The sequence below is a fragment of the Alosa pseudoharengus genome, unplaced genomic scaffold, assembly GCF_046254945.1.
Source record: "Alosa pseudoharengus isolate Yale_2024_CS ecotype anadromous, Long Island Sound unplaced genomic scaffold, YU_APseudo_1.1 YU_APseudo_1.1_scf_7, whole genome shotgun sequence".
In the NCBI taxonomy this organism is placed as follows: domain Eukaryota; kingdom Metazoa; phylum Chordata; class Actinopteri; order Clupeiformes; family Clupeidae; genus Alosa; species Alosa pseudoharengus.
In genome coordinates, this window is record NW_027468859.1 from 26,897,528 (window position 1) to 26,911,637 (window position 14,110).

General features: G+C 39.6%; 1 protein-coding gene across 1 annotated transcript; it reads right to left on the reverse strand.

Annotated features, from left to right (window-relative positions):
• Window positions 1–8,161: 8,161 nt before the first annotated feature.
• On the reverse strand, window positions 8,162–10,364 carry LOC143109883 (thrombomodulin-like). The gene has a single exon (XM_076272690.1). The coding sequence runs from the start codon at window positions 10,138–10,140 to the stop codon at window positions 8,512–8,514; it is 1,629 nt and encodes a 542-aa protein (XP_076128805.1). The 5' UTR covers window positions 10,141–10,364; the 3' UTR covers window positions 8,162–8,511.
• Window positions 10,365–14,110: the final 3,746 nt, after the last annotated feature.

Here is a 14,110-nt window from a genome sequence, read left to right on the forward strand (position 1 = left end):
TCACTCCAGATAATACCTTTATTCCCACACTGTACTGGGTTGCCTTTGGAGTTGAATGGAAAAGTCCGTAGCATAATGGTAGAATATCGGTGTAACTGTTTTGCTTTGTATTTAATATTGTTTCTGATTTCTTTAGGAGACTGACCCTGCGGATGCTGTGGTCCAAGGTGTGTCTGTTGGCATTCTGACTGTCTATGAAGATGAGGATGCCACCATATCACCAATTGTGCGAGATGTACATGTTGTGTTGGAAGGACAAATCATACTGCATGACTTACCTGACCTCCAGCCTGCCTTTGCATACCTGCCTTTGGCCTTTTGTATGCCATAAACATTGAATATCCAAAATTGCTAAAGTATACCTTTGAAGCAATTCAGACCATCTTTTTTGAGCTTGGGTCCCTATGCTCATAGCGCATCAGGTCGCTCAAAACAAAGCTTTTGCAGTAAATGTCTGTAGACTGTTGAGTCATTTCTCTTTTACCCTCTGAGTTGAGAGTTAAGAGTTGCATATATGCTCAGTGCTAGTTTTATGTGTTTCCTCAGAAATAAACATGGTATGCACACATCGTTTTGTAAAATGCCTATTCAAACTCCCTATAGGACTTTTTGTTATCCAAAATGCATACTGACAATCAAATGCTTACTGCACATTAACCCCTTTGTGTAGAAGTATAATCCTGGTCTCAAATGAAAGGTAACACTTTGAGGTTTCTTGTGAACTATTTAGATTGTATGGCAGGTGTTCTGATATAGACTGACTACACAAAATATGGAATAATTACAAAAAGGCCTCTATTTTTGCATTTACTTTGTTCAATGAGTCTGTATAAGATAGACTATACATCTATACAACTGATATTGGATAACACAACAAAAAGATTGAATTTCTGTGGATTCTTGTGAATATTTCAGTACCCAATATGTTGCATCTACTTATTGTGCTGCCGCTGCACTGCAGCCAGAAGTCAGGGTAGCACCAAAAGCGGAGGGGGGCATTTTGGATCAAATTTAATTGAGACATTATACGATTAATCTGAAAATGTAGAGCACTATACAGATTGTACATGAAAAAAAGTTGTCATTTTTAGACTCCCAAGAGTCAAAGCTTTGAAATGGTGTACAGTATAACATTACTATGCTACATAGCGATATGGTGCATACAATTGATTTAGAATGTGTGGGGGAGGGGGGTAACCATCCCGCTTGCGGGACACTGAAAATTATGTTAAGGAAAATGTACCAAAATGTATAATCAGCTTCAATTATATTTAACATTTCATAATTTTAGGGTACAGATAACTTGAGACTTGAAGGTAGAACTACATGCTAAAAAAAAACCTTTCTTTGTTATTGTAAGGAGAATAACCTGGTTTGGTCATCAAAAAACTTTAAGTTGGCTAAACTCAAAAACCTTTGTAAGGTCAACAAAAAACGAAGTTGGCTAAACTGAAAAATATTTGTAAGGGCAACAAAAAAAAACTAAGTTGGCTAAACTCAAAAACCTTTGTAAGGTCAACAAAAAAGGAAGTTGGCTAAACTCAAAAACCTTTGAAAGGGCAACAAAAAAATCTAAGTTGGCTAAACTCAAAAACCTTTGTAAGGTCAACAGTAGTAAACTTGAGTTGAGAAAACTCAAAAATCTCTTGCATCATGTTGCCTAGAAAATTTGAGTTGTCGCAACCATTTCTTTTTTTACAGTGCAGAACCGCGTGTTTACAGTGTTTACAGTGGCAACCGGGTGATAAGCGGGATAACGGCCTCCGAGGTGTGTCCAGTTATACGGAATTAATGGACTTGGGCGGAGGCAACTCCCCTCCGCTGCGCGTCGGGGAGTTTTTGCCCCTCGCCCTCGTCCATTAATTCCGTATAACAGGACACCTCGGCGGCCGTTATCCCTTACATAGTTGGCCCCACAAGACTTCCTTTTTAACATTCCATATGTTATCTTAGTGCAGAGGAAGTAGATTGGGGCCCAAATAGAATGTTCAAGCATTGTTTTTGTTTACCTTGTTGAAAGGGTCTATATGTGACAAAGCAAATAATGTCCTTTTTACAGAATCCGGAATTTTCACAATTACCGTTGTGCAGTAAATATTTTTATACAACAATCCATTTCATAAACTAGACATATCAAAGATATAAAAAAAAACATGATTGGGTGGAGGTATCTCAAAAACTAAGCCATTTGGCCCTGGACTAATAGGGTATTCTATTTGTCCATTCTATTGGCTCCATTCTATTTTGAAGACTTGTGCTGGCTACACAAGTAATTTAAGGCTCTCACAAATAAATAGTATAGCTATATTGTATATTTTGTACATTTTCTGAATCATCAGAGTGCCTTGAGTATTGAAGTTGTTGAGTTTTGTGTCCCTGGTGTTCTGTCAAACCACAGGGATAAAAGAAAGCATAGTTTAGGCGGAAATTGTGAGAAAATGTGTGCTATTTCTGGTTTAAAGAAGTCATGTGACGTCTGTGTTTGTCAGACAGGTTCAGCACTGGGCTTAAATGAAAGCCTAGGTCCCCTTTCCAATGATACCAAGCACCATATTATAGAATATTGTCAATATCCCTATCATGAGCACAAACAAGATATACACCAGATTTTAAAAACTGAATTTATCTTAGGGGGTTAGTAACTTCATGAGCTGAAAAAAGTGATTTCGCTACCACCCTCTGCACTGCTATCGTGATTCTTCTAGTGTATACCTTGCCAAAAATCTCGTCACTATGAGACTTAGTCCCCCCAGATGATACCGATGGCCCAAATTTGGGGCCCTGGCTCATGGACTACCAAGCTCTGGAACACTCTTCCATTGTACATCAGATCCTGTCCTTCCATAGATTGTTTGTTTTTCTCTTGCTTTAAGTTCAGTCTGAGGTTTTATTGGAGGTTTAATTTAATTTATTTATTTTTACTTTTAACTTAACTTTACCTTTGGATTTTATCCAACCGTTTTATTTATTTCTTAACCTGATTTTGACTTATTTGTGAAAATATTTATTTATGTTTAAACGTGGTTTTATTTTATGTTTTTATTGGCCAGTACCTTTCTTCTCAGGAAACCTAGCTGAGGCAATGAGATTGGTCATATTTCTTAAGAACATAGCTGGTTTGAATCACTTTATCTTGTTGCCAAAGAAGTTCAGCTCCTGAAGACAAAAGTGATGACAAGCCCACGAGAGGGCTTACTAGTGCAAGAGGCTTGTATTATGCAATGCTACTGGGCAATTCCATGGAAAATTAAATTTTTTGTAACATCCATAACGCCAATAAAATGTGATGGTATGGTATGATGTGAATGATTACATGAAATTTGAGCATTTGCAATTTTTGGCTGAAGAATGTACATGAGAAAAAATGCACAAAAAATGAATTATCATTCACATCAAACAAATGCCAAGGCATTTTACTGGCATGGCATTATGGATGTGACAAAAAGTCAATTTTCTGTGGAATTGCCCTACTACTACCACACTATAAAAGTTACAACAAAGAGATCGTAGAGCACAATGTCCAATTATTTGTCTTCAATGATGATGACGAAAAACCAATGGGCTTTCACCATAGTTCCATCAGCGCTCAAAAACAGATTTAATTTTTATGTCATTTTAATCAGATCGATAACTATATTTCAACTCAAAACTTAACATTACACATGTACTTCAAGTAAGTAATGTTAAATGTTAAAATGTATGGCCAGAATGCACCATGTTATATCTTGCTCATTGATATTACTGTAATAGAAGAGAGATTAAATAATAAGTTATATTGATGGGGACATAATAGTTTAAATATTTTCCTTAAAGTAGCATAATGTGAGGATTGCCCTTTTCGTCAATTTTAAATGTACTGAGTAGCCTTATGGTAGGCTACCATATTTTTTGCTGAGAATTGACTTTGCCAAGTTTGTCACTAAACCACGTACATGGTGGTGCAAAGGTATTTTACTATTTTAATTAAGGTAAACCTACTGCGGTGAGGTAGGGCTGTCAACAATATCGCAGCTACCGGTACAATTTTCACAAAACTTGTTGGAAAGGTGTAGCACAGGCTAAGGAAATCCCATACATTTTTGGGGCCGATCAGACTCAAAGGGAACTTTGAAACATTTTCCATATTGTAGCCAGAGGCGATTCTAGGGTCTGTGGGGGCCCCAAGCAAAAATTCCAAGGGGGCCCTACCGACAAGTGTTATCACCATTATGTTATATTACTATTAGGTTATTATGTTAAATAATAAAAATTCAAAAAGCGTATTATAAAAATTCTTATATTTTGACATGTATCTCACAAAATATAATTTTGAGTGCATGGTGTATGCACTCATAATGATTCTCTACAACATCTTTTTACTGCATTGCCATGAACAAAGTAGAGGCAAAAGAGGGGTTTCTTTGTTGAACAAATTGGGATGCAATGTGAGCCTTGAATTGGATGTCATGCAGGAATTAGCTAGGATCTCAAAAACGAATTATGAACATGCTTTGCCATAGAGAAACACACGATAGCGTTGGATTATAAACATGCTTTGCCACAAAAACAGACAAAAAAATCGTAAACGTGGGGTAAGTCCAGCTATATGAAGTTATTTTGTTATTTTCAGTTATTTTGCCGTCACTTAGTCTGTTTTATAACCCAGAAGGATGTACTTGATATCAAATGATCCTCTTTCATCTGACGTACGTGGCATATCTATCCGATCACGGGTCCGCGAGTAATTCAAACAAGAGTAATGGGTGTGCAGCGTTGGTTTGTGTACATGACATTATTTTGCAGTTACTTCGTCTGTTTTTATAAGTCAAAAGGATCGATATTCATGGTACTAGTGGATAGCCCTGTGTCTCCTCTTTAATCTGATATGCTTGCCATATCTATGCGATCACGGGTTTGCGAGTAATTCAAACGATAGTAATGGGTGAGCAGGTGAACGCAGAGGAGTATAGACTGTAAATATGATGCAATTTGATTTAATTTCATGATTTTCTTTTATTTTCATACTTGATCGTACAGACACGTGCGTAGTCTCGTTGGAAAGCCCCACTTCTGCTCTGTCACACAATAAAAGTTTTTATCTCGCTGCAATGAACAGTTCCGGAGCAATGTAACAAAGAAGAAAGGGTGTGTTTTTTGACACACTTTGCGTCAATCGGGCAATCTAACAAATCGCGATCAACATGTTATGGCTGACAGCCCTAATACAAACATAACGTTAACCATCTCACTAGTTGTAACTGCCGCTAGCTAGCTGAAGTTTACTGTCGTATAGATGTAGCAAACCATGTTCAATCTTTCTGCCAATTAACATTAGCCTACTATAGCTTCATAGGCTAAATGCCAAAATCCGATGTTGATCCGTCATCACTGCACCCTCAATTGACATTTACCACAGTTGCCTAAATATGTGCAGATTCTTTGAACTTTTTTGAACACAGATCCGCTGTTCATAAGGCCATAGCATAGGGCCTATGTACAGATGTAGCCTACTGTTTGTACAACAGGGCAGGAGCACGCAAAATACATCATTCAATCTCTATGGACGAAATTCTCGCTTGACCCACCGGCAAACGCGCTGAGACCAGGTCGGGGCCCCCTAGCGGCTCGGGGCTCCAAGCAGTTGCCTGGTTTGCCTGTTGACAAGGTGCGCCTCTGATTGTAGCCTATTCTCGCAATATAGCGAAAGTGAAACATTTTATTTTAAATGATGAATTTGTGCAAGCCTGAGTCATTCATTTCTTTCACGTCTTTCAACATAAATAATGCATTCATATGCTAGTAGTAATGCCAGAAATTGCCGTTTATACGCCTCTTAGAAATGGTTGTTGCATCTTGCATATTATTTATATGCGCACTCAGTCGCGTATCCATGCAGGCAAAACGTAGGAATTAAATGTGGTGACGGCACACAAGTTGGAAAAAACTTTTACAGTGCACTGGTGGTGATAACCTACAGTTAATGTAAATCGCTAAAGAAAGGAATTTGCACCTCCATTCATCAATTAAAGGCTGTAGTAGGCCTAGTGTTTCTACACACCCCAGGGGTGCAAAGGTATTTTACTATTTTAATTAAGGTAAAATAACTACTTTGTGTTTGTGTTGTGTTTAGATTTAATCACTGAATCTAGATTGATATCTCTATCTATCTTACTATGTCATCATAGGACCACTAGAGGGCCCTCTTTAACAACTTCAAGTTCTTTCAGTTTTTTCTTATGGTATGCACAGGTGTTGTGGGGATAAATCCAATAGAAGCTTATTACATGAACATTTAAACAACTTTACAAGTAAACATGGAGCTGACTGTGTCGGTTTATCCTATACTACATTGGGAAGATTTAACACTACTTATTGTACAGGCCATGGTTCCTCCCACTGGACTATTGCAATACATTGATAGCTGGCCTACCTGTTATGATATGAGACCATTACAGATTATTCCAAATGCAGCAGTACTTCTGATCTTTCATCAGCCAAAGGAAACACATTGGCTTCCTATAGCAGCCCAAACTAAATTCAAATCCCTAACATGGGCCTACTGGACACTTGATTCCATATTAAGCTCTACATTTTTTTATTCTTGTTTTTCTTAGCTTTGTGTTGTATTGGTTTTACCCCAATCTATCTATCTGTCTATCTGTCTATCTCTCTATCTATATATCTATCTATCTATCTATCTATCTATCTATGTCCCCTCTTGACCACTGACGAGAGTCTGCTGTGTTGACCATCCATTATCAGTCAAGGCTCTTTTCCTCCATGATTCCTCGCCAGGGTTGGGTCAGATTACTTTGAAATTTTTGTAATCAGTAACATAATCAGTTGGATTACCAAAAACATGTAACATAATATAAATATAAAATATAAATATGCCCATTAAGTAAAAGACACCACAACAGAATTGATAAAAGAATTCTCATTCTATTTTTCTCCACTCTTCTCCAAACATGCACAACTCAGCTTAACCTTTATAAGGGCACACTTGGACAAAGAATTTAGCTTTCGCTGGATTTTTTTGAGCCAGGGACATGGCCTAAGATTGGTATAAAAAAGGGAAGCATTAAACCCAAATGACACCATGTCCATTTCAATTGTGGGGGTGAGAAAATGATTATTTTGGGATGTTTTTCAACCAGGGGGACCTGGTCACTTTGTCAAAGTAAACAGTAACACTAAAACAAGAGGCTACATTAAGATTAGGAGGAAAAGATCAGGCAGTGTGCCGAGAGACCTGCCCCAATAGTATGTAAGTTAGTAAGTAAAGTCAAAAAAGTGAGCACAAGGCCAAAGTGATGGCAAATAATTGTTCCTGCCTCAAAACCCAGATTGCTGCTAAAAAGGTGCAGTCTACAATCATTGTGGAGACATGAAGAGGCTTGGTGGGTATTATGAACCATTTTGAGAGCTGTGGTGGTAAATAAAGATGTTTCCAGTGATTGTTTAAAAAGGGTATGAATAATTTTGGGAAACGAAGGAGTGCGCGCCCATCACAGGAGTGCAGGTGCTGAACCAAAAAAGTAACTGAGAAGAAATAGTAAAGGTCCGCACACTGATTGAAGCTTCGAGTTTGCTCGGTTGTGCGGTAAAGGATTAGCCTGATCCCGCCGCATATTATCTCATTAATATCAGCTGACTGAAACTGACGTGTGTTTTGGTGATAGCAAGGGATGGGAGGTTGATGGTGATGCACATGCGTTAGAACCCAAATGCAAATTAGAACCCAAATGCAGAAAGTTAAGCTACTGTGTACAGCTTAATTTGAATTATATTTGATGACAGTTAAAAACTAATAATAAAATTATGAATGGGGGGGGGGGGGCCCTGCAAAATGACTACTCTTCAAGAGGAGTTAGAGGCCAGGTGCTTGCACCACATATGGTTGATTTGTGAGGCATTTAAAGCAGCGATTCATTTAAGATTAACCCATGACATAATATGACATATATAGTTTTGATATTCACTTGATTCTCTTCAGCTGACATTTTTTACTAACAACAATAGCATCATACAGTATATTTACTGTGGACAGTGAGCGATGTAATAATGCATATAAAACATTGTAATGTATAAACATGTTCACTGGATCGATCATGATTTAATATATTTATGCAATGCAAAGAAAATGACATGCCGGACACACTTTAAAAAGACTTCTGTGTCATATAGGCCTACAATAATTTGTTTTTATTTTATAGACATCAAACAACAGTAAACAGTTCCCCCCCAAGAAACATTCACCCATGTCCTTTCAGAATCCGTTGTGCTTCTCTAAAAACAAATACAATGTATCACTCGTGTACTGTACATATAGCATTTTAGTTACATTAATATACACAAATCTAAAAAAAATATTCTTCATATTCTCTCCTCACTGTGGAGGTGACAGTTTTGCAGTTGCCAGCGTTTCAGGGACCCAACTGCAGATCTTGTGTTTCTGCACAAAAGTCTCACTCCAGGGAAAGGCCAGGCATCAGCTGTTTTGGTATGATAAAAAACGGCCTCTATCTCCTTTCATTTTTTAATTTCTGAAAATGTTGGCTTGTAGTTTTCAGTGGTCATTTGTTCCAAGTCATGCAAGTCAGTGCTTTTACGCGCACCGATGAGCGAATGTTCACTTTGACGCTTCAGACAGCGGTGAGCGAGCAAAACCAGGGCGACCAAGACACACACAACACAAACAATAATTCCAAGTAGACCACCGGCTGTCACAGCTGACGGGCTCTCTGTTGTGTACTTGACGGTCGGGGTGACATCGCTATATGATGGCGTGGAGCCTGATCCTTCAGTTGGTACACATTTATAGTCGTCCACCAACTCATATCCCTCACCACACCAACAGGTGTATCCACCAAAGCTGTTGTCACAATGCTGGTCGCAAGAAAAATTATTACACTCGTCGATATCAACACAAAAGCGGTCATCTCCTCTAGCGTCGATGATGAAACCATCTGGACAGTCACACTGAAAAATTTCGTTGGGGTCACAAACAGCTGGACATTCCTGGTAAGGGCAATGCAATATGCATTTGTGACGGTCTTCGTCTGATACCTTGTGTCTCTCATAGCAAGAGCAGTTGTAGCTGCCAGGTGTGTTAATGCATTCGTGTTCACATGGCATTTTAGCGCATTCGTCGATATCCACACAAAAGCCTTTCTGCATTTCAAACCCCTTCTTGCAAGTGCAATGGAAACCTCCGTGCGTATTTACGCACATCGTGTGAGCCCCCGCGCAAATTCTTTCATCTGCGCAGTCATCTATGTCTTTGCAGCTCTTGCCGTCTACATCCAGAGAAAAACCTTGTTCGCAAAGGCAGGTGAAACTTCCATTATGCGGAATGCAGATTTGCTCACACCCAGATCCCTTACAAGGATCATTCGCAGCTAAACGGCAGGATTGACCGTTGCGGTCATCAACCAAGTAGCCAGGAGAACAGGTGCATACAGGTTTACCATTAACCCTGGTACACTTCTGCTCGCAGCCGCCGTTCAAGACCTCACAGGTCCACGGTGATTTCTCCCAGTTACCAATGCAAATATACTGAGTCCCACCATTGAGCTCTGCCACACTTCCAAACGGCAAAACGTTAAGCTCAGGCCCCTCAATGCCATACGGTGTCCGGTATGTTAGGATCTGTGAATTCGACAGTGGTTGACAACCTGAGTCAAATCCAAACTCGCATATAAATCCATCGACTTTATCAGTACACGATCTCTCCCTCCACTTGAGGTCGTCTGTGGACACCGTTACGCACTGTTCGGAGGTAGGGCAAACAGCGTCGTTCTTGTCCCAGTTGCGAAAGTCGGCTTCTTCTTGTCCCGTTATCCATTTGTATCCTTTCAAATCAGAGATTTGGGGACAGTTGCCATTAAACTGTAGCCCGATCCAGAAGTCACCTTTTAAGTCGGTCAATAAAGTTGAGATGGCGCTGTTTGATATGCTTGATCGCACTGTCAATAAATGTCCGTTTAAATCTTGACAGACCTTTCTTGCGGCAGTAAAATCTGCCATGTCTTCGTGTACACTAAAGCATTGATTGTCCACACAGAAACCGGTGAATGATTCCACGTCCAAGAGGAACGTCAAAGTCAGGATCACTTGCATAGACGCCGCCATCGTCGAAGAGCTCCTTTTAGACATCATACACGGTGGGATGGGAACTAGAGCTTACAGTTTTATGGCGTGTCACGACGTGAGTATCAAAGTAGAATATACGCTGTCTTGTGAACCTTGCTGCAGACCTTTATAAACCATTCATGCTGAATACAGAGGAAGGAAGTTCCTCTCGAAGTTTAGACGGGTGCAGTTGCTTAATCGTCTTCCAATAACTTTCTCCTCCCTGCGAGTCAGCGTCAGGGAACGGTCAGGAATATGGACACGTAAAAAGTGACCTACCGTTTAACCCCAATCCCCACCCACCTTTCTTTTTTCCCCCAACTGTCGTCTATATTTGGGGATTAACTTGACTAATGTAATCGAGTGCTGCCCAACATCAGTCTAGAGAGACTTTTTCATAGACTTTTCAGATTATGTTAAAATCGTATTCCAACCCATAGCTTATCACGAATATAGTTTGCTTTGAAATTAAATGAATGGAAACACAATAGTAACGTCGGATTTAAAATACAAAATATTTTTAATATTGTCAGTCTTATTGATAGTCCCCATTAGTTAAATAGATTGTGTTATTCTTAAACAGAGCCCACTGTCAGGCGGTGAGAACCAAGGTCCTCTGTTTCTTGCATAGCCAATATTTACCTCTTAAGATAATTTTGTCTTTTAGATGTCAAATTCTAGCCTGAAGTAGGCCTACCATCATGAAAATTGGTATCATCTGCTAAATGAGTGTGAATGTATTGCAAGAGGGAAGTGTGATTAGAAGAGTTTGGGTTAATTATATGAAACATTTAATTACTTTGAAATATGTCCAAGACAGACCAATAACACACAATGCATTAGATTCTGAATGGTCATACAAATTACTGGGTTTTATGAGGAGCTATTTATGATTTCCCTGATATAGCAAAAATCATTGTGTTACATACACGTGGGTACCATAAATCATGACATCATAAATGCATGACTTACAATGACAGTGATTCATGTCAACAAGAGAAATCTAGGCAATTATTGCATTCAATTAAGGGCATAGGATGATTAATATGAATGATTAATACATTTTTCAGGTTGTTCTGTCATTAGTTGGGCTCTAGGTCTCAGCATCAGGATGGGAGAGGAAGAAAGGTGTTCTGAGCACTCTGCCCTCTTTCTGCCTGTGTGTGTGTGTGTGTGTGTGTGTATGTGTGTGTGTGTGTGTGTGTGTGAGTGAGTGAGTGTGTGTGTGTGTGAGAGAGAGAGTTTATAGAGGTAACTTACTCCACAGGAGGAAATGTGATGTGATTACATTTCCGTCTCCTTCACACCACTGGCTCAGTGCAACAATCTTTTTCCCCTTTTCCAGGTTTCCACCCAAAGAGACTCATGAACAGCACACCGCACGTATTGAGGAAAGAGCTTCTTTTGAGATGCATGTATCCTTTCCCCTGAATCACCCACTATATGAGGCATTTAGAAAAATATTTAAAGGTTACTGGAAAAATCAACTGGAAAAGAGGAGCTGGAAGAAGGAAATTGTGCTCTCCCACGTTGGCTCTGCTGTTTTTGTAATTCGTCAGAAAAGCGATGGAGCTGGTGCCACCAACAACAGGCATGACTGACAACAGAATACAGATAGGCATCTTATGATAAATACCGCAAAGCAAATCAAGGTGTTTTCGCTGGTCGTGCAGGAAGTGGAGGAGGACAAGACAGGAAGTCCACTGGGGTAACCTCCCTGTACCATGCCTCCCAGAGGACGTTGAGGAACAGTCATGAGAGGGGTGGGCACTTTTTGGGCTGTGTACCTTTCCTCTCTGGAAATGACCTAGCTGGGTAGGTCCCCATAATCAGAGTAACTGTGTAGTGTTTCCTACTGTTGTGTCACATCTCATTGCTTGAGAGTATTTTTTTTAAACTATTAGTCAGGAGCGGAGTGAAGTTCAAATAGTAAACTGGTAAAAATGAAGATTTCTACAGGTAATCCAGAGAACACAAATAGAATGTTATGAAGATTTCTACAGGTAATCCAGAGAATACAAATAGAATATTTCTACAGGTAATCCAGAAAATACATATAGAATTTTTCTACAGGTAATCCAGAGAATACAAATAGAATATTTCGGTTAAAAGAATCTCGTTGTGGCCTGCTAGAAAGCGTTTGCCAAAATCTGCACCATACGTATAATAACATCACAGAACAATCATCACATTGTTTTCATGACCCCTACCTGACTTCCCGGCATCTCTTTTCAAAAGCCCTTCAGAATTATGCTCACAGGGTTGGTGGTTCCGGAAACATAGGCGTAAATCTCGTCCTTGCAGGACTGTGGGAAGCCAGAGCTTCAACGTGAAAGATCAGAAGGTCTCTCGGGTCTTGTGGCTTGTATCGTCACAAAAAAGAATAGCTGAAGTTATTCCTCTTAATCAGCTTTAATTGCTGTAAGGTGGATGAGGGTGCTTCTTTCTGACCCCAGGTTTGAGCACATAACATGGATGTCTCAATGCACTTGAACAGATGTCAAATGAATCATTTCTACAATGTAGAAATGACACCAACTGTATTCGGTTGGGAATTTTGTGCCCCGAGCCCTTCAGTGTACATGGCCACCAATGTTGTATGAGCTTAACTAGAGTGTTGAAATGTATTTCACTGATAAAACAAGGTTCTTCAGGACTTCTAAATATTAAAGCTGCAGTTGGCAAGTCTGACAGATTGAGGGGACTTAGCCAACATTTTGAATGTTTACAGAAGAACCGGGAGCTGTGGATTTTTGCAAAACAAATAACAGGCTCTGGGTGGAGGTAGAAGTGCGGGTTTTTTTTTTTAAACCGGCTGATTTATGTTGTTCTGTCGGAGCATAGTGTCGGTTTCAAGTGAATATGATCAAAAAAATCTTGCCAACTGCAGCTTTAAAGAAGACTGGTCACAGTCGCAGGAAAGGTTTACAGGAGGATGTACAAGCCTTGTTCTTGCATAAAGCAAAGCCCTTGTAAGGTGTTCGGGTCTGTGGGGCCTGTATCCAATGTATGCTAAAAGAAAAATGATGCTATTTATCAAACTCATTGGCCTTGGTGGTGTTTTTCCACCTATACCTTTGTATTTGAATTTCCTTTTTTACTGCATTTTCTCACAAAAAAAAACACAAATAAACAAATAAATCATTCATATGATCATAAAATTTGTGATCTCACAGGGGTAAATGGCAAATATTAACCATAAATGGTTAAACCACTGGTATCACTGGTAATTGAGCTAAAGCACACGTCTGATAAGTATGGTTTACATAAATTGTTATGGCTGTATTGATTTAAAAACCTATTCATATGGTGGGTCCACCAGACCCGGGAACATTAGCTGAGTAACAAAAATATGAACACCTTACAAAGATTAAAATGATTAAGTCAAAAAAGCTGTACAAATGTCCCTAAGTTCTGTAGAATCTTAGGTTCATCATGTTAAGAACATTCATTTTATCAGGTTAAGAATAGTAAGTTCATTAAGTCACTGTACTGTATTGCCGATATGATGAAGGATTACAAAGGAGGTGGCCCAGTTTGTGTAGAAAGCTCGCTCTGAGCCACTTCTAATTTTCTGGTATGTGGCTGATTGAATTCTGCAAACGTTCTGAATACAAGCAGATTACTGCTGTTCTGTGTCTCTTGGCAGAGGGATCTGGACAAAGACAAGTGGGGGCTTCACAGGAATGCTGTGTCCGTCGAGGCCTCACATGGAGGGGGACTGGCCTTCTCCGAGCGAATTTGAAAACGCAGACATGTTCTTGCCAGCTGTTTTTTTTAACAGTCTGCTGGAGATGTTGCCAGAGGAGAAAGTCCTGATTTGTGTAAATATTTTGATACCGGTGGGTTTCGGGCCATTGTTAAACTATCACACCAAAGAGTCAGAGCAACAATGAACGAAAACGAGGCTCGTGCTAGAACAGGGGAGGCGGGGAGGGATTGTTTATGAACAAGAACGCGTCTGGGGAGCGCAGATAGGCTTGCTGGAGACCAGAAG